This window comes from Eufriesea mexicana, unplaced genomic scaffold, assembly GCF_001483705.2.
Source record: "Eufriesea mexicana isolate 0111107269 unplaced genomic scaffold, ASM148370v2 scaffold1847, whole genome shotgun sequence".
In the NCBI taxonomy this organism is placed as follows: Eukaryota; Metazoa; Arthropoda; class Insecta; order Hymenoptera; family Apidae; genus Eufriesea; species Eufriesea mexicana.
In genome coordinates this window covers 54,690-74,158 of record NW_016909944.1, presented here as the reverse complement: position 1 = coordinate 74,158, position 19,469 = coordinate 54,690, and the positions used below count along the sequence as shown (strand labels likewise).

Genomic DNA, 19,469 nt, shown 5'->3' with positions numbered 1-19,469 from the left:
AACTGTACACACAATGCTCTCCCTTCACGCTTCTCTATGTACCCTTGTCTTACTCTTTCTCTCCCTCTCTTTCTCGCTTATTCTCTCTATCGCTTTGTTTCTTTTATACCCACATACATACACGTGCACGCATTCTTTCTCATGCTCGCTCCCATTCAGAGATATACGTTTAAGTTACCACCTTCTCCTCAGGCAAGCATCGTCGTCGACGAGGTCGTGGTTAAGTCGATCTTTGTGGGTGGGCCCCGCAAATCGATCCGCGTTTCACACGTGGGACGCCGCGGATCGTCACTGTCTCGCGAGTCGTGACGAGGCGCGTCGCCCCCCCAGCCCCGATTAATTACCTTAATTGCGACGAACGTTACAAATGTCTCAAAGAGGTATGGCGGCCGGCGAGGAGCGAAGAGGGGCCCGGCTCGCTCGGCCCTACCCCAAGAAACGTTTGCAAGGCGTCGACTCGCGTTCGCAACTCGTATTCGCTCGAGACTTCGTATTGATTTCGTCATCGATGTCGGACCTCTCCGCTCAGAGATACTGTCTTGTACGCTTAAAACACGGAGGGGAAATGCTCGTTCGATTGTTTCAGCAGAAATTACAGTTGTATTTTTTCGTGAATCTTGAAGAATCGAAGTTGGATTCTGGTGGTGGACTTGGTGTGAAATTTTTTCATGTCTTTTTAATTCTGTTCTTACTCTCTTGCCCCCTGTCTCGTTGGGATGTAGTATTCGTGGTATCGATTTGCCTTATCTTGATCGGGTTTATGGAATTCCAGACGAAGATCCTTTAGATTTGGATTTGAATTATTCGGAGACTACTGGAAATTTTCATATTCGTACGTTTCTCTTTGTAATATTCCAATATAAAATTTGGAATTGTAATAGTTTAGACCAATTTCCAATGTTCACAAAGTTCTAGTAATAATTCTCTTAAATAATAATCTTCTTTGAAACTATTAAAGTGTGTTCAATTTTTAATACTGTTGTGATATTATATTTATGTGTTTATTTATCTATAATATCTTATAATTTTTACATAATAATTATTATTATTTTTAAAGAAAATAATAAACTTGGAGACGATTAAAAGTTGTCCATTTTTTCCATTTTTATAATGTTATTCAACATTTTTGATCGTGATACTTGTTTTTAAATTTTCATAGAATTCTAATAGTTGAAAAATTTTTTTAAATTGTTAATCACTTAAATTATTAATCGTTTCGTGTCCGAATGAAATCATTTAATGTTCAAATTGTGAAATTTCTTCGTTATACCATTTGAAACGTAGTCAGAATGAATCGGTTATTCCTCAACTCCGTGTTTTAAGAAATAATAATTGAGCCACCGTTAAAAATATCATGCCCGCTATTAGCTACATTGATTAATCTAGAATACGTAATCAATTAGTAACTATAACACGTAATACGATTATAAACAATAGGATAGAATTCGACGAACTTCTTTCCAACATCAAGCAAGTACCTAGTCTGTTGATAATATTCATAAAAAATGTCCGATCTGTGAGTGAATTGACAGTGAATACTTATCCGAGGTATTATAACTGCACCCTCCGAAGTAAAAAGTATTTCGACGTAGATCATTCTAGATTATCATTATCACACTTGCATCGTTTTCAATTTTTCCATATGCGAATTAATTTCTTATCGTATAGATTATGTATATATATTAATTTCATTTTCTTTTCGTTACGTTTATCCCACCACATCGGACACGATTTTGGTGCCGTTTCTGACCAACGATTGCAATTGTTGAGCAGCTCCCTGTAACACAAAAGAGCAATAATATCGTGAAATTATTATGATAGATGAAGTTTTCACGAACAAAATTTTGTCGAAAGCATTTTGTAATGTTAGTTAATTTAAAAAAGTAACAAATTTTTTATTTTCACGAAAAGAACGTAAGCTTTGAAAATTATTTTTCTGATAATACTGAAGCAAATATTTGTTTTCTAAATAATTTTTTAACCTGGTTGTTTACATATATATGACATATATTTATTATATTTGATACAACTGCTTAAAGTGAGTTGTACCCTCATCAACATTTTCACATCCATCTCCAGATTCCTCAACACACTGGTGTAGTTCAAAATAGTAGGGTGGAAGGGACAGTCTACACCAAATAGTATGCTTCACTTGAGAGAATTTTATTTTTCAACGATTCCTTTATTTATATTTACTTAGTCATTTTTATTATTTTATTAATAATTAGTTCTGAACACTCGGATTTTAGCATGGGGTCTATTTAGACCCCAGTTTAAACGTAAGACACTTGTCCCAAGAACTAGTAGTAGAAAATATTGAGAAGTGTGCAAGAAGATTTAAAAATAATAGGGCTTCTTTCTCCAGATACTGAGGTTCGAATTCTCTAGATATTGAGGTTAGGGTTCTGTAGATGTGGAGGTACGAATTCTCTAGGTATTGAGATTCGAATTCCGCAGATACCGAGGACCGAATTTTCTAAATATTGGGATCCGAATTCTATATATAACGAAGACTGAATTCTCTAGATATTGGGGTTTGAATACTTTAGATACTGAAACCGAATTCTCTAGATGTCGAGGTTCGAATTCTCTATCTACTGAGGTCCGAATTGTCTAGGTATTGCTAAAGATTCAAATTTGCTAAATATTGAGGACCAAATTTTCTAGATATTGAGGTTTGAACTCTCTAGATACTGAGGTCTAAATTCTCTACGTATTGAAGTTCAAATTCTTTAAACATTGGGCTCAAAATTTTCTAGATAATGGGATTCGAATGCTCTAGATACTGATTGCGAGATCCGAATTCTTTAAATATTGGAATCCAAATTCACTACTTATTGAAGCCTAAATTCTCTAAACACTATTGTTCGAATTCCCTAGACACCGACGTCTGAATTCACTTGCTACTGAGGTCTAAATCTTCTAGCTACTGATATCCGAATTCTTGAAATATTGGCATCCGAATTCCCTAGACACCGACGTCTGAATTCACTTGCTACTGAGGTCTAAATCTTCTAGCTACTGATATCCGAATTCTTGAAATATTGGCATCCGAATTCCCTAGACACCGACGTCTGAATTCACTTGCTACTGAGGTCTAAATCTTCTAGCTACTGATATCCGAATTCTTGAAATATTGGCATCCGAATTCCCTAGACACCGACGTCTGAATTCACTTGCTACTGAGGTCTAAATCTTCTAGCTACTGATATCCGAATTCTTGAAATATTGGCATCCGAATTCCCTAGACACCGACGTCTGAATTCACTTGCTACTGAGGTCTAAATCTTCTAGCTACTGATATCCGAATTCTTGAAATATTGGCATCCGAATTCCCTAGACACCGACGTCTGAATTCACTTGCTACTGAGGTCTAAATCTTCTAGCTACTGATATCCGAATTCTTGAAATATTGGCATCCGAATTCCCTAGACACCGACGTCTGAATTCACTTGCTACTGAGGTCTAAATCTTCTAGCTACTGATATCCGAATTCTTGAAATATTGGCATCCGAATTCCCTAGACACCGACGTCTGAATTCACTTGCTACTGAGGTCTAAATCTTCTAGCTACTGATATCCGAATTCTTGAAATATTGGCATCCGAATTCCCTAGACACCGACGTCTGAATTCACTTGCTACTGAGGTCTAAATCTTCTAGCTACTGATATCCGAATTCTTGAAATATTGGCATCCGAATTCCCTAGACACCGACGTCTGAATTCACTTGCTACTGAGGTCTAAATCTTCTAGCTACTGATATCCGAATTCTTGAAATATTGGCATCCGAATTCCCTAGACACCGACGTCTGAATTCACTTGCTACTGAGGTCTAAATCTTCTAGCTACTGATATCCGAATTCTTGAAATATTGGCATCCGAATTCCCTAGACACCGACGTCTGAATTCACTTGCTACTGAGGTCTAAATCTTCTAGCTACTGATATCCGAATTCTTGAAATATTGGCATCCGAATTCCCTAGACACCGACGTCTGAATTCACTTGCTACTGAGGTCTAAATCTTCTAGCTACTGATATCCGAATTCTTGAAATATTGGCATCCGAATTCCCTAGACACCGACGTCTGAATTCACTTGCTACTGAGGTCTAAATCTTCTAGCTACTGATATCCGAATTCTTGAAATATTGGCATCCGAATTCCCTAGACACCGACGTCTGAATTCACTTGCTACTGAGGTCTAAATCTTCTAGCTACTGATATCCGAATTCTTGAAATATTGGCATCCGAATTCCCTAGACACCGACGTCTGAATTCACTTGCTACTGAGGTCTAAATCTTCTAGCTACTGATATCCGAATTCTTGAAATATTGGCATCCGAATTCCCTAGACACCGACGTCTGAATTCACTTGCTACTGAGGTCTAAATCTTCTAGCTACTGATATCCGAATTCTTGAAATATTGGCATCCGAATTCCCTAGACACCGACGTCTGAATTCACTTGCTACTGAGGTCTAAATCTTCTAGCTACTGATATCCGAATTCTTGAAATATTGGCATCCGAATTCCCTAGACACCGACGTCTGAATTCACTTGCTACTGAGGTCTAAATCTTCTAGCTACTGATATCCGAATTCTTGAAATATTGGCATCCGAATTCCCTAGACACCGACGTCTGAATTCACTTGCTACTGAGGTCTAAATCTTCTAGCTACTGATATCCGAATTCTTGAAATATTGGCATCCGAATTCCCTAGACACCGACGTCTGAATTCACTTGCTACTGAGGTCTAAATCTTCTAGCTACTGATATCCGAATTCTTGAAATATTGGCATCCGAATTCCCTAGACACCGACGTCTGAATTAACTTGTTACTGAGGTCCAAATCTTCTAGCTACTGATATCCGAATTCCCTAGACACCGACGTCCAAATTCACCCAACATCCTCACCCACGCAACCTCTCAATGCCCAATAACCGACTGTTACCAACCATATCAACCTAACCATCATTACCAATCAACCCCACATCAATCATCGCGAATTTCCTTTCCAACAAAAGACCTTTATTCAATCCTCGCAATACACCCTCCCCCCCCCACCCGCTCATCGCAAGCATAATCAAATCAAGACTCCTCTCCATGCAACAAAATCCCCAGCTATGCCACTGTCTCGTCAACCATCACCATGATCCACTTCCATACAATACATCCACTCGACCACTCCGTTCCTTCCTCCTACTTCCTCCATCGCCCATCTCAAGCTACCGTGAAGCCTCGAAACGAAGGAATTAACATAGATCATTAATAAGAAAATAACTTACGCTTATCGCGGCTCCGAGAAACTGACTGAACGCTCTAGTAGCACCGAACAGCGCGCTATTTCCAGAATTATCGCCACTGGCTGACTGCGCCGAGGAATCGTAACTGGAGAAGGAGCTGAACAGAGGTGGCGGATAAGTCGAGCTCGGCGACCACGTCGTGCTGCGTATCCTTGGTCCCGAGGTTGGTCTCGGTGTCACCGTCTTCTTCGCCCTATTCGTAGTTCGGCTCGCAGTCGGTACAGGCCTTGTCGTAATTATCGTAGCCTCGCTGGCCGGAGCAGAGGTGACGCTCTGCCCGAGGCTCTATTACAAGACGAGCAATTATTTTCTTTCATCGCGCCACGCTCTTTGTTGCCTCGCCACGCCGTTCAATATCGCCGGGGTCTCGTCCAACTCGGCCAATTTGTAAGGATTATATTAAATTGTTTCCTAAGTCTCGTCACTTAACCCTTCGCAGTCCACGTTGCCGATGCTTTGTCTAGATTCATAGTCGGGAGCCTATTCGGGGATTGGGTGCTCCAAATTTCATTTTATTTTCACGATTTTCTTCATTTTTTGGAATATTAACCCCTTGACATACAAATAAAATGGAATTTGGTGCAGACGAAAAATACTATTTAACGCTTTGACTGCCACACCGAAATCACGTGTTTCGATCAGGACGTCATGGGAGTATTTTTATTATTCAAAGCTGTGAAAATATATAAGATTAGGCGACCTCTATCGTTACCAATAAGGCGGCGTGAGTGAGAAGCACGTAGCAATGATAAACGGAGTCTCGAATCGAAGCGGCGATCCGCTTGATCCGCGATCAATGAACAAAGGAGGCCCATCCTTAACCCATTTACATCCAAACGCCGAATATTCCGCGAGTTATGACAGTCGCTTATCACCGAGCGCGGAATAATCCGCAAGCTGACTTTTTCTATTACCAGTTGCTGAATATTCTTCATATGCCGCAGAACACGTTTGATCCCTTTTGTGAGCATCTCATCTACATCGGTTCATTATATTTTTAACAAGTTTTACTTTTGTCGCGAAAATCCTTTTAACTGTCATTATGAGTAGGTGCTGATACGGGCTAGTCGTCAGTTGAACGTCGCTGATGCCTGAACACGGCACCTTAAGTAGAGCCATGATGCAAATGGGTTAACCGTTTGAGTCCCAGAGGGTTTTGAAAGAACACTGTCGAGGAATCCCCGCGCTGCCTCTAAGTGGGTACCGGATGACCTAAGTAGCGCGATAGCGCTTCTTCTATTTTACGTCGAGAAATCCCAAGCGGCGCGATAGCGCTTCGTTTATATTATGGCGATGAATGGCCAAGTGGCGCAATAGCGTTTCGGACGTGAACAGTCGGTGACGCACCGTCAGCTGTCGAGAACGCTCGAAATGTGCTGGATCTTCTTGACATGAAATCCGAACAGCGCGATCGCGCTGCTTGGGAAAACGGTTAGAAGGGTAGGTCGAGAAACATAGGAAAGGGTTCTTAGACAATTTACATTCTTAAAGCGTGCGTACCTCATAGCGAAGAGAAGAATATCGAATAGATCACCGAGAATTAGACCTGTGACGTAGCCCTCACTTTGTAAACCCCTTACAAAGCATATAAGCATGGTCACCAATGACCACCGTGACCTCACAGGGGAAACTATGGTCGGTCATATATGACCAACGTGACAGTCAAAGTGTTAATAATATATTGCACGATATACTGTCCGCCGGAGATAATTTTTGACGTCTCGGAGACGTCAAAGCCTACAATGACACGTGAAACGGATAACGTCTTCCAGACGTCATTGTATGTCAATGGGTTAAATTGGATGGATTGGCAAAATGATTGTTTCTTAATTTGGAAAATTTGGAAGAGAATAATGAAACGGAGTATTGGGTCTCGGTGTCATACAGGGTGATTCGCAGGACCGTAACAAGCGATATTTCTATTTTGGTTGAAGCTGGAAAAGGTGTTAATGGAAGTAGATGCATGGTCTTCAAAGGCCTACGAAATTGTAGCGTCCTACGTATCGAATTTCTTCGATTTCCTAGCGCCAAATTAATATTGCGTGATTGGTTTTGTAATATTAACACACTGAGCGCCGGTCCCGCGATAATGCGGATTTCTAAGTTTGTCACTTGACTCTCGCCCTCACGATGATGAGGATTTTTTTTGCTTGTATGGATGTCTTACACATCGATTTGCATTCACCCGTCACGTTTACGACAATCTGCGTTTGTTATACTCCGAAAATAAAACGTATACGATGGTTCAGAAACGATCAAAGCAAAAATCACTCTCAAGCAGTGTTCTCCTTAGTTAGTACCTCTTTCGTAGGTTTACGCTTTTCGTTGAACAACATGATAAGTCTTATTATTCTGTAACTTCTTATCCATATAATATGAGCGAAGTTTTTAACGAGTATATTGCCGACCCTCTATCATATTATTCGATACATTCGGAAGATTCTGACATACAAGTCGAGGACAGTGATAGCGATTTGGGTCCAAGGAGAATATCAAGAGCTGTTCCATTACAATATTCTAGTGATTCCGATGATTCTAGTAATAGCGAAATGTCCACAGAATGACGAATATGCAATCGAAATATAGTATTTTAAGAAAATGTATAAGTTTTAAATATTTCCTTTAGCTACTCATTGTTCGGAAACAAGCGAATGAGGCCGGCGCTCAGGCTTTAAATGTCTCATATGCCGCCGGCGCTCAATGTGTTAAGGATCCCGAGTGTGATGTTAAAATAGAGTGTTTATTTATAGTAAAAGTATAGAATGGTTATAGTAGAGACGTTTGGTGTTTTCTCCAGTTTGGTTCTGACTGGTTAGGATAAATATTAGTGGCGGAAAAGTAAAGATTTTTGATTGGACAGAGGATATGACGGAAGGATCTTGGCTGAGGAGTAGGAAACTGTCAAGGAGTCGATTTTCGATGGTCAGTGACGCGATTATAAGTAGTCCGTTCGTCACTTGGGTGGGTCCATCACACGTGGGTCCTATCTGTCGAATCTAGTGATTGTAAAAATTCCTAAGCTTTCGCTTTTACATTTATAACTTAATCCGCTAGAACGGCGGTGAGGCACGCCTATCCTCCGGCATAGTACGAGTATTAAGTAGCAAGTACAAGTATTAAAATAAAAATCATGTTTTAAACACGCTTTCTGGGACTGAACAGAAGTCATGCGAATTGTTACATAGATGGAAGCGTAGTGGTCGTGTGGAGGTAACATTTTATTAAATGTATACTTATAGCTTTTATTACATGCTTCGATCCTTCTTCCTATTTTGGGTAAAAAAGTATCAGGGACGTATAAGCGAAAAACGAGCCCTTCATTTGCCAAACCTAATTTTTATTATTATTTTAGATTATTTTACGATTATGTTATTATTACTATTATTATTATTATTACTACTATTGGGATTCAAATGGTGAACATGCTTATTATTTACTACGTGATTATGTTATACTACGATAATTTATAAACGAGAAATATTTGTTGGCTTACAATTAGTGAGTAAAGTGAAATTAGAACTTTTAATTTTAGCATAAATATAGTATGTTTGGCGTACGTCTTGTCGTTAGTCGAAGGTAGAAATTTATTTCGAATGCTAGAAGTTAGGCAATGATTAAATGTTCCGGGATTAGAATTGTAGAGAATTTACAAAGTAGAATTGATCGCTTTGGCCTGTGAATGGCTTATGTCTGTGACGCACCGATTCCCATTGAGAGTTCAGCGTCACACGCGTGTGACGGTAATTGAGTTTTATGTTTTCTCTATATAAATGAAGGAAACCTGACCTGAAAGTGGTAGCATAGCTACGGCTCAGTGTCACGTATTCGCGAAAATACACATTGAAAAATTTAAATTTATATCCTCATTCGTTAGATTTTAATATCAGGTAAATAAATATTTTATGGAAATTCGAAAAATGATCATGAAATATGGTTGGAATTTTTTATTAATCATTTTACTGCTAACTAGTGTATATGTTAATTCTTGAAAAAGCTCTAGGAAAATTGGAAATGAGTTTTTGAGGCTAAATGAATGTATGAAAGATTTGAGGACTTCCAATTTGTATAAATCTTATATAAATAAATAAGAATACACTACAAGTATCTATTTATGTATATTATATTTTTGTATTACATATACTATACGTTTGTATTATATACATGTTTATGTTTATGTATTATATATATGTTGTATTATATTGTAATAGTATTGTAGTATATAGTATTGTATGTTGTATTATTGCAATATACAATAATATGGTATAATGATTATATTATATGTACTATATGTTGTATAATATTTATACAAATTCAAGGCCCTCAAATATTTCATACATTCACCAAACTTTTACAAATTAAAAATTTTGAAGATATGAAGGAAATAAGGGTAAGAGGTCAGACATTGAATACTTGACCCTATGTGAAATACGAGAAAATGTGAAAGAATTTGGGACATCAAATTTGCATAAATTTTATATAAATAAATGATAGTGGAAGCCTAATATTTATATATATATTTTGTAAATTCAATTTCATTTCCCTTTAATTTAATCAGGATTTAAAATTTAGACATAACATACTTTTATATTAAATCCAATCCTACTCTAAGATATAATGACTTTTTCTTTTATTAAATGGAAATTCAGTCTTTTGTAATATTTCAAGGTATAAAAGGTATTTTACTGAAAAGACTCACCGCTGACAGCAACTGCTGTCTGATATTAGTGGGTGGCGTTGATGGTTCTATCCCTCGAGCCTTCAGCAGTGCCGCTAACAAAGCAGCATTACTGATTTCCGTTGTTGGTGGTGGAGTTGTTGTTGTTGTGTAAGCTCGTCCGCTTAAAATCGCTTTTAAGAAGGATTCGTCGTCCTGATATAATCCTGGTGCTTTTCTCGAGTCACTAACTTTGTTATCTACAACAAATGTAATACAACGTTCAATGTAGGATACAAGAAATTATTTTAATAAATTACAAAAGAGCAGAAACTAAATAATAGTATAAATTATACCAATAAAATTTTACCAAAATATAATTAAAATTTTAATTAAAACAACTAAAATTTTGCGACAAATACAATTAATCCTAATTAAAACTTTGCTAAAGCAGTAATCAAAATATCAATACAATATTAGCTAAATAATTTAAAAGTTTGAATTAAAATGTAACTAAAATTTTGGAGCAAGTACTACTAATCCTAATTAATGTTCAATGTAAGACACAAGAAATTATTTTAATAAATTACAAAAGAGCAGAAACTAAGCAGTGATGAACTAAATAATAGTATAAATTATACCAATAAAATTTTACCAAAATATAATTAAAATTTTAATTAAAGCAAGACTAAAATTTTGCGACAAATACAATTAATCCTAATTAAAACATTGCTAAAACGATAATCAAAATATCAGTAAAATATTAGCTACATAATTTAAAAATTTGAATTAAAATGTAACTAAAATTTTGAAACAAATACTATTAATTCTAATTAAAATATAACTAAAACGATAATCAAAATATCAGTAAAACATTAGCTAAATAATTTTGAAATTTGAATTAAAATCTAACTAAAATTTTAACCAAATAAATTCCATCAAATTTGACCAAAATCTTAAGTAAAATTTCGACGACAAAATTATATTCCACACTGAACTGACCCTGTTCAACAGCACGCAGCAGCTCAACCAAGAATTTCGCATCCTCTTCAGGAGAATACGTGGACGTATACGTGGACACCATATTAGGCAACCTTGTGTTCGGATTATTCAATAAAGGCAGCTTAGTCGAGGACACCGTGTCCTTTACAATCGAATTCAGAGTATTCACGTGAATCTTTGAGATGTCCACAGTTTTCATAGTCGTGGTCGAAGGAACCGTCGTTGTTGTCGGTTTCTGCGTGCTTTGGGTCGGTTTCTGCGTGCTTTGGATCGGTTTCGGCGTAATATTCACCGATTTCTGTGTGGTCTTTATCAGTTTAGCTTTCACAGGCTTAGGAGTGGTCAACGGTCCGAACATACTTCCACCAAGAAGAGTCTGCCAGAGTAATCCAGCGAAGCCAAACGGCGCTGGACTCGTGGTTGTTACACGTGGAGTGGTCGCTGGTTTAGCCTTCACGGTTACAGGAGCTTTGGTGGTGCTTATCAGAGATGATTTAATCGCAGTCGACGGGAAAATCGTGTTTATCTCGATATCTTTCTTGGTCGTGGTGGACCTTACTGGTTTCCAGGTTACTCGTTCAGGTGTCGAGTTAACGATCGGTCTTTGACTAGTCGGCTGCTGTGTGTCCAATGAGGCCCACGTTACCGATGAGACTGTCGACGATGGACTCAAGTCGATCACTATTGGCTCTGATGGAGACTTTGTTGCCGACCCGAATATCGAATTTGACGAAACGCTGTTGATGTCGATAGCCTTTGGAGCTCGAGTTGGTCCTGCATTCTTCAACGCTAGTGCCAGGATCTGGAAATTAAATATAGGAGAAAATTATTCGAAGGAATGCTATCTATTGACTTGTTTCGATTTCAACTTAACACTAGAACTACCAATCCAGCCAAAATGACTGGTCCCAGAATTTTCCTTTTTACAATCATCTTAACCCTTTTAGTGCATATGTGAAGATAACCGGACGAATTTACTAATAAAAACCAAACCAAGAATGATACTTAAAAAATTCAAAATGCAGCATATTACTGAAGAAAGGGAGAATAACCAAATGCCAAATGTGTTTCAATATTCGTTAAAAATCGTACGAATAACATTAATATAAGACACGATGAAAAATATAGAAACAAGTTTCTCTTCTAGAAATAATATTTGCGCATAAGAATAATCATCGTTTGATCACAGTTTTATGTAGGTCGCGTACTACAAAGTATAAGTATTACATTTTCGATCAATTTTAATAAAATAACCAATATCAGTCCTGAGAACGAAAGGATAACTCCATGGTACCAACCAGCATAGAGTATAACAAAAAATTAAACCCGAAAAGAACTTTTTAAATTCTTTTGCAATGAAATTAGATCGTTTACAACGTTTTATAAATTTATTTTGAAATAGAGCTTTCCCGCAATGCGAAGAATAAGGCGCCATTGCATACGCAACGATATATCGTCGTCCGGCATTAAAAGGGATATAGTAATTAAAGTAAATTTAGTAACGTTTAATTAAATTTAGTAGTTTACATAAATAAAAGTTAGTAAAGAAGTAGGAGACTTCTTAACACTAGAACTACCAACCCAGTGAAAATGATTGGTCCCAAAATTTTCCTTTTCGCAATCACCGAACACATACACCTGCTTTAAGAATAAAATTGGTATCAATTCGTATTAAGAAAGAACTGTAATCAATATATTCACTCATATTCATCGTACCACTGAATTTACTCTAATCTGTGCACGTTATAATTAGGTACACATTAAAGATCATTTCGTATTAAGAAAGAACTGTAATCAATATATTCACTCATATTCATCGTACCACTGAATTTACTATAATCTGTGCACATTATAATTAGGTACACATTAAAGATCGGTAGTTTTAGTGTTAATTGAGTTGATTTGACTTGAATTGAGTTGTTTTGAGAGTGAGTATGGTATTGTTTGCGTAAGTGTTCAGGTGTCTGTCCACTTTAGGTGTTTGTCACTGCTCTTTTTAATAATATTCGTTACTGGGTTCGTTGTCGAGGTACTGTCAATAATGATTTATCATTTGCAATTAATTTCAAATGAATTTTTCTCACAGTTATATTGGAAATGTGTAAATAAATTACAAAGATATGATCAAGTTACAGCAAGAAGAATATTAACACTGGGATTATCAAATTATTTTTATATCTGGAATATGATAAAAATAATGCTGACTTTCGTGTACATAAATAGAAACATAATTATATATAGTTAGTTGTCTGCGTTATATCATTGAAGTTATTGTCATTTGTATATAATATATTTAGTTATTTATTAGAATTAAGAAAAGAAAATATACCAAGATGATCAAATTGTAATATAGATCTCAATATAGATAAAACATTATTATTGAATTGTACTTTATAATTATTTTATAATATTATTTTATAATTGATTTTCATTGTAGTGGAGAAAAATAAAATTATTTAAAAACAATTTTTAGTCCGTTACTTCTGAAATATCTATAATGTCTTACAAAATGATTAAAAAGAAAATTTTTTGTTTGAAGATGAAATTGTTACAAAATTGAAATGTCTGATTGAAAATAATTTTCAGTCTGATTGTTTGTGGATTTCTATGCAGTTTAATAAAACGACGAAAAAATAATTCGAAAATTTATTTCGCCTGAGGGTGAAATAAAAATTTCCTCTTGAAATAAAGAAGCTTATTTTAATACGGTTTCGATATAACACGGGATCATGATCACGTTGTAGGATGGCTGACTGTGCAACATATCACGCCACGTCTCCCTAAAAACACGAAGTAAAAGGAATTCGGAAAGCGAGTCTCATATTCCACCAATAACGCGATGTTCGTCGAAGGTTGGACGCAATTATCCTCCGATCTGCGAGGAGAGAAGCAAGAAACGACTCGCGAGGTGGACGTTAAACTATCCTTTCACTCACTTCACTTTGCACAACCGTACAATGATCCCTATTTCGTTTCTAATGGGACTCTAGCTGTGGAAATTGTGTCTCTCCTTTTTTCCCCATCTAAACCAGGGTTTACCTAGACGAGGGTTTATCTAGACCAGGGTTTATCTAAACCAGGGTTTATCTAGACCAGGGTTTATCTAGACCAGGGTTTATCTAGGCCAGGATTTATCTGGACCAGGGTTTAGCTAGACCAGGGTTTACCCAAACCAGAGTTTACCTACACCAAGATTTACCTAAACTAGGGTTTATCTAGACCAGGGTTTACCTAGACTAGGGTTTACCTACATCAAGATTTACCTAGACTAGGGTTTACCTAGACCAGAGTTTACCTAAACCAAGATTTAACTAGACCAAGATTTACCTAGACTAGGGTTTACCTAGACCAAGATTCACCATGACTAGGGTTTACCTACACCAAGATTTACCTAGACTAGGGTTTACCTAGAACAGAGTTTACCTACACCAAGATTTACCTAGACTAGGGTTTATCTAGACCAGGTTTTACATAGACCAGGATTAACCTAAACCAGGGCTTACTTAGACCAGGTTCCACCTAGACCAGGATTTACCTACACCAGGCTCCACCTAAATCAGAGTTTACCTAGACCAAACTTCACCTAAACCAAGGTTGCCCAATGTTTTTTGGTTCACAACCTGGAGTACAATAACCACTGTTGATACTCCAGTACATTGTAAAAACGAAACTAACAAATTTCCATACATCATCTTCATCTCCAAAATCAGCAATCTCGAAACACCAAAATTCCTCGTTTCATTTTAATTTTTGAAGTTAAAGTACATACCGAGGTTATGTCACGTACACACATAATTAGTATAATTAGTATTTTGGCATCAGTTATATAAAGCAATAAAAAGGAAGATATTAATGATCTTGAGGACTCAAAAATAAATAACCTTGTAAAAAAATATTTTCTACAACGTAATGGTTTCTGTAAATCGTTCTAAATACGTACATAATTTTCTTTGTACCCCTACTATTTGAGGAAACGCTTGGGTGACCTTGCTTAGATGGAACATCCTGTATTTCCTTAATTATTATACAATTTCTATTACATCCCTATATTACATACGTTATGAACCAAGTGATTAATATAGACATTATGCATAATGGTCGGGCGATTTCATAAATCTGATATAATTTATCCTAATTCATCACGTCTACATTATTCATAATATCCCATTACTCACTTGGTTCATAACATATATGTGTAACATGTTGTGATATGTATACATGTATATATATCATAATATAGCTATACTCTACGTAGATACTAATATTGTTAATTTATTTCAAATTTTTTCACGTAATCCAGGACAACTTACAATAAGATATTCTTGCATTGTATATTTATGACAGAGTTTGACGCCATTTTACCTAGGAATTTCCAAATTCTCCATAGGAATGACACCCATGTCCATTATCGAGAAACAAAGTACCAAAGCTTCCAATTCACTTTAATAATTGTTAAATTACTATTTAACGATTTCAAAAGTATCTATCCATCTGGATTAAGGTCAGGTTAGGTCCATCTCGTTAGCACGAACACTTTCGCTGGCCCCAAAAAATTCGGTGCCAGGCCCCCTAGCGGGCCACATGGCCATGTCAAGGAACCCCGTTCTAGACCGGACTCCTTTCGCGTTGCATAAACAGAGTCGCAACGGCTGCTGTATAAACAGGAGAGGAAAAATTCGGTAGATGGCTGATTATCCTTAGTCACGCCCTTCTTGGGAAGATATAATGACGGATCTATACGACGATCGCAGCCGTGTGATCGGCCAGTCACGGTGAATGGACTGGGACAGCCTTGCCAGCGGCCTTCTCTATCCCGCGCAACAGTTGTCAGACATGTCATCCCGCGATAACGTGGCCTGTCGATAGAGTTTAATACGCCCAGATGGGTGACATTAACGTAATAGCAATAAATACGTTTATGCCTTCCTCCGAAGATGACGCTATTAGCAGATAGAAAGATCGGATCAATGCAATTGACCGAGTTAATCCTTTTCGAGACAGAAAGTGGAAGAGTGACATAGATTTTTGGAAAATACTCTCGAGACTTTAGAAATTTATCAGTCCAGCCCTTTGAGCGCCGAGTTGTGCGACGTTAACCCTTTACGGTTCTATGTCGAGCGTCACTCGACACAGCGTTTAAGATAAGAGAAAACTCCTTTTCTAGGGATTGGAAGCGTCTATTGTTAATGTTTTTATTTTGTACAAAGTATCCACTGTTAATTTGAGCGATCAGAAGATTTCCCATAAAAAAATTAGAGAAGAACTTTTGCTTAGACTTGTTGGGGATTTGCGTGTAACGACAAAAACAGGACGACCATCATCCAGCGATAAGGAACAGCGATTAGATGGAACATTACATATTCCGGGTCGTAAGGACTGGAGAGACCTGAACGGAAAGTCCCTAGTGACTGGCGAAGCCTCAACGGAAAATCCCTACGGACTGACGAGGCTTGGGCGGAAAGTCCCTAGGGATCAGTGTGGCGTTTAATGTGTTAAGGGGCAGCCCAGTACGTAACCTTCAAAAACTCGAATTTCTTATTGTCTTAGAAAATTGTCCGTTCTTTGCTGCATCGAGTGCAAAAACCGAAAGTCAAAATTGTGGTATTGGTAAAATAAAACTCAGAGGTTTTCTTTTTGAAATTATCCAGGACGTGAAGATATTTTTAATTTTATTGAGATAAAAATGTTATTATATACGTAATAATTTTTCAAAGAAATGTATTTCTTTCAATGTTTTTTGACGCCCATGAAAGCATGCCTTAAGGAAAAGTTGTTAGGTTTGATAATATCTTTTAGAATATCGAAAAATTAATATCCCAGTCTACGAAAAGAAAAGAAAAAGAATTTTAACGAACTTATTTTGACGGTACCTTATAATGTAAAATGTGAGCCTCTTATATCATTCAACAGCTGCAAATTTCAAGATAATATCTGCAATAACTTGAGATACTTTATCTGCTCCAACCTATATAATACGTATATCTGTGACGATTGCGAAGGCACTTTCATGTCAGAAGAATTTACAGAATTGAGTGTCACTCCACAATATTGAAATTAATATATTTTTTAAACTTACAGGTGTTTGATATAACTAGTTTAATACTTTCTTGGTTATGGAACAGGAATTATATCTAGTGGACATATAACAGGAAATGTAAGAGAAAAAGATTTGTTAAATTTCCACATGTAAAAAGTGATAAATGGCAGCAGAAACTTACCTTATTTGCCAAAAGTTGTTCAACGTGCGTGAGTGTCTTCGGAGTGGTACTCCTCGAATTACTCTGCAACTGAATGAAAAAAGATATCCATTTTAATAAAACTCAGCACTACGCCATAACAATAATATTTCAACGAAATATATATAATTATGCTAATTAAATACGCTTGATAAAAATTCATCTACAATTTCCTAATAATTAATACATATATCAGTGATCAAACTATGAAGTTCAAGAATAAAACACGTTTCTTTAAAGAAATATATAAAAACATATATGCAAATAAAAGAAAATATAAGAAATAATAAAATAAAATTATTATGTAAAACAAAGTAATAATAATAATAATAATAAAATAAAAATATAAGAAATAATCAAATAAAATCCATAATAATATTCAAGTATATAAAAACATATATACAAATAAAAGAAAATATAAGAAATAATGAAATAAAATTATTATTTAAAATAAAATAATAATAATAATAATAAAATTCAAGAATAAAGCATGGTTACAGAATACATTGATCACAAATAATTCACTTACTAATGAATTTAAAAAAGCCAAGTCATCAAACGTAGTACCAAAAGCATTTTGCTGTTGCGGGTGCAACAAATTCTTTGGTAAATTAAACGAATTTTTCTGAGACGCAGATGTTCCGGAATCAGCTCCTACTTGGGATACAATATTCGCTCTTTGAGCAGTTGTAGCCTGTGTAGTGGTAGTAGGTGCTGTCATTGTAGTAGTCGTTGGGGCCATTGTGGTTGTAACGGTAGTTGTAGTTGTTGTCGTTGGTGCCATTGTGGTTGTGGTCGTTGTAGTCGGTGCCATCGTGGTTATGGTTGTGATCGTAGTTGGTGCCATTGTGGTTGTGGTTGTTGTCGTTGGTCCGGTTGTAATGGTAGTAGTAGGTGCAGGAGTATTGTTGGTAGTTGTGGACGCAGGAGTTGTTGATGATGGCGGTGGAGGAACGGTCCCAACGTTGCCTCTTGGAACACCAATCACGCTGGAAAATGGTGTGAAAACCTCGACAAATGGATTGATCGGGCGTGCCAACACTGGACCGTTTGGTTCGGATGAATCGTCCTGGAAAATAAAATCATTTTCATTTTTTAAGCACTTGCAGTGGCAAGAAATTCACAGACGCGTGTGCCAGAACGGTCCAGAGTTTCTGTAACAATTGCCAAACGACGTGTATACCACGTCGTTGGCGATTCTGTGACAAAAGCATTACGACGTGCGTGACACGTCCTTCCAACGCAAGTGGTTAAATCAATAAACCGTAGTATGAAATGTTATTGGCTGTGAACTAGAACTCTAACGCAATTATTATAATTTGTAATGATCAAAAAGAGAGAAATATAATTCTTATTTCATTCGAAAATTATAATAAGTACACTCTTCTCTTGTCACGTGTATGCAGATACTTTAATTATTTTTAGAAATTAGTTTATGTACGAGTTTGAAATTTCAATGTTTTAAACAAAATGTATTATCAAAATAAGATTGTGGAGATACTGTAAAAGGTATGAAGAAAATTTTCTTTCTATATACGAAGTGAAACGATAAATATATGATTACTATACAAAGAAAATATTTCAATTCGATAAGGAAGGTTTCTTAATTTATTTCTTTTAGATTTATTTTGAAGTATAACGATTAAACGAGACGAACCAAAGTGTTTGATGCCACTGACGCTGAGATTACTGGCGAGGAGGTAGTAATACCAAAGATTTGGTCTAAAGGATCTCTCCATGGGAACCCAGGCGGAGCTGTGACTTGACCTCGTGGCTGATTATTCAGTAGATTTTCAAACGATGGTATGGACGTTGATGGTCCATCATTTGCAGCACTCTGAACGGAGTAAGGGTGTTAACATATACTTTGAAAATTGAAAATTGTTTCACGAATCATAAACTTATCTCTCGAGTGGAATAAAATCTTGACGAAATACCAATTTGTAATTAGATTTCATACTTGGATCAAATTATTAAATTCACTGGTCAATTGTGACATTCAAAATTGATCGTTACGAGTAAATTAATAAATTATGCAATTTTTAATTCAAATATTTCAATCGTAATAAATCACAAATTTCAAATAATAAATTCTGAAAATTTTCGAAGCTGAAAATTTGAAATTGTAAGTTCCAAAATAGACTGCATATTACAAGTTACGAATATTAAAACAAAATGGCACCTACATAATACTAAAATTTAAATCTCTCGCGTTTCAATTTTCCCTCAAAATCGGCTCGAACTTTCCGATATGATAAGAAAATTTTAACTCGA

The 19,469-nt window shown here is 36.4% G+C and overlaps 1 protein-coding gene across 1 annotated transcript in view; it reads right to left on the bottom strand.

Annotated features, from left to right (window-relative positions):
- Positions 1-1,708: 1,708 nt before the first annotated feature.
- Positions 1,709-19,469, bottom strand: part of LOC108549236 (mucin-17) — a 45,213-nt gene continuing 27,452 nt past the window's right edge. Inside the window, exons 11-17 of the mRNA XM_017902531.1 lie at positions 18,853-19,032; positions 17,725-18,264; positions 17,178-17,246; positions 10,960-11,761; positions 10,000-10,217; positions 5,286-5,588; positions 1,709-1,777 (exon numbers count right to left, since the gene is read on the bottom strand). Coding sequence (XP_017758020.1) covers positions 1,709-1,777; positions 5,286-5,588; positions 10,000-10,217; positions 10,960-11,761; positions 17,178-17,246; positions 17,725-18,264; positions 18,853-19,032 — 2,181 coding nt within the window. The remainder of the gene's footprint in view (positions 1,778-5,285; positions 5,589-9,999; positions 10,218-10,959; positions 11,762-17,177; positions 17,247-17,724; positions 18,265-18,852; positions 19,033-19,469) is intronic.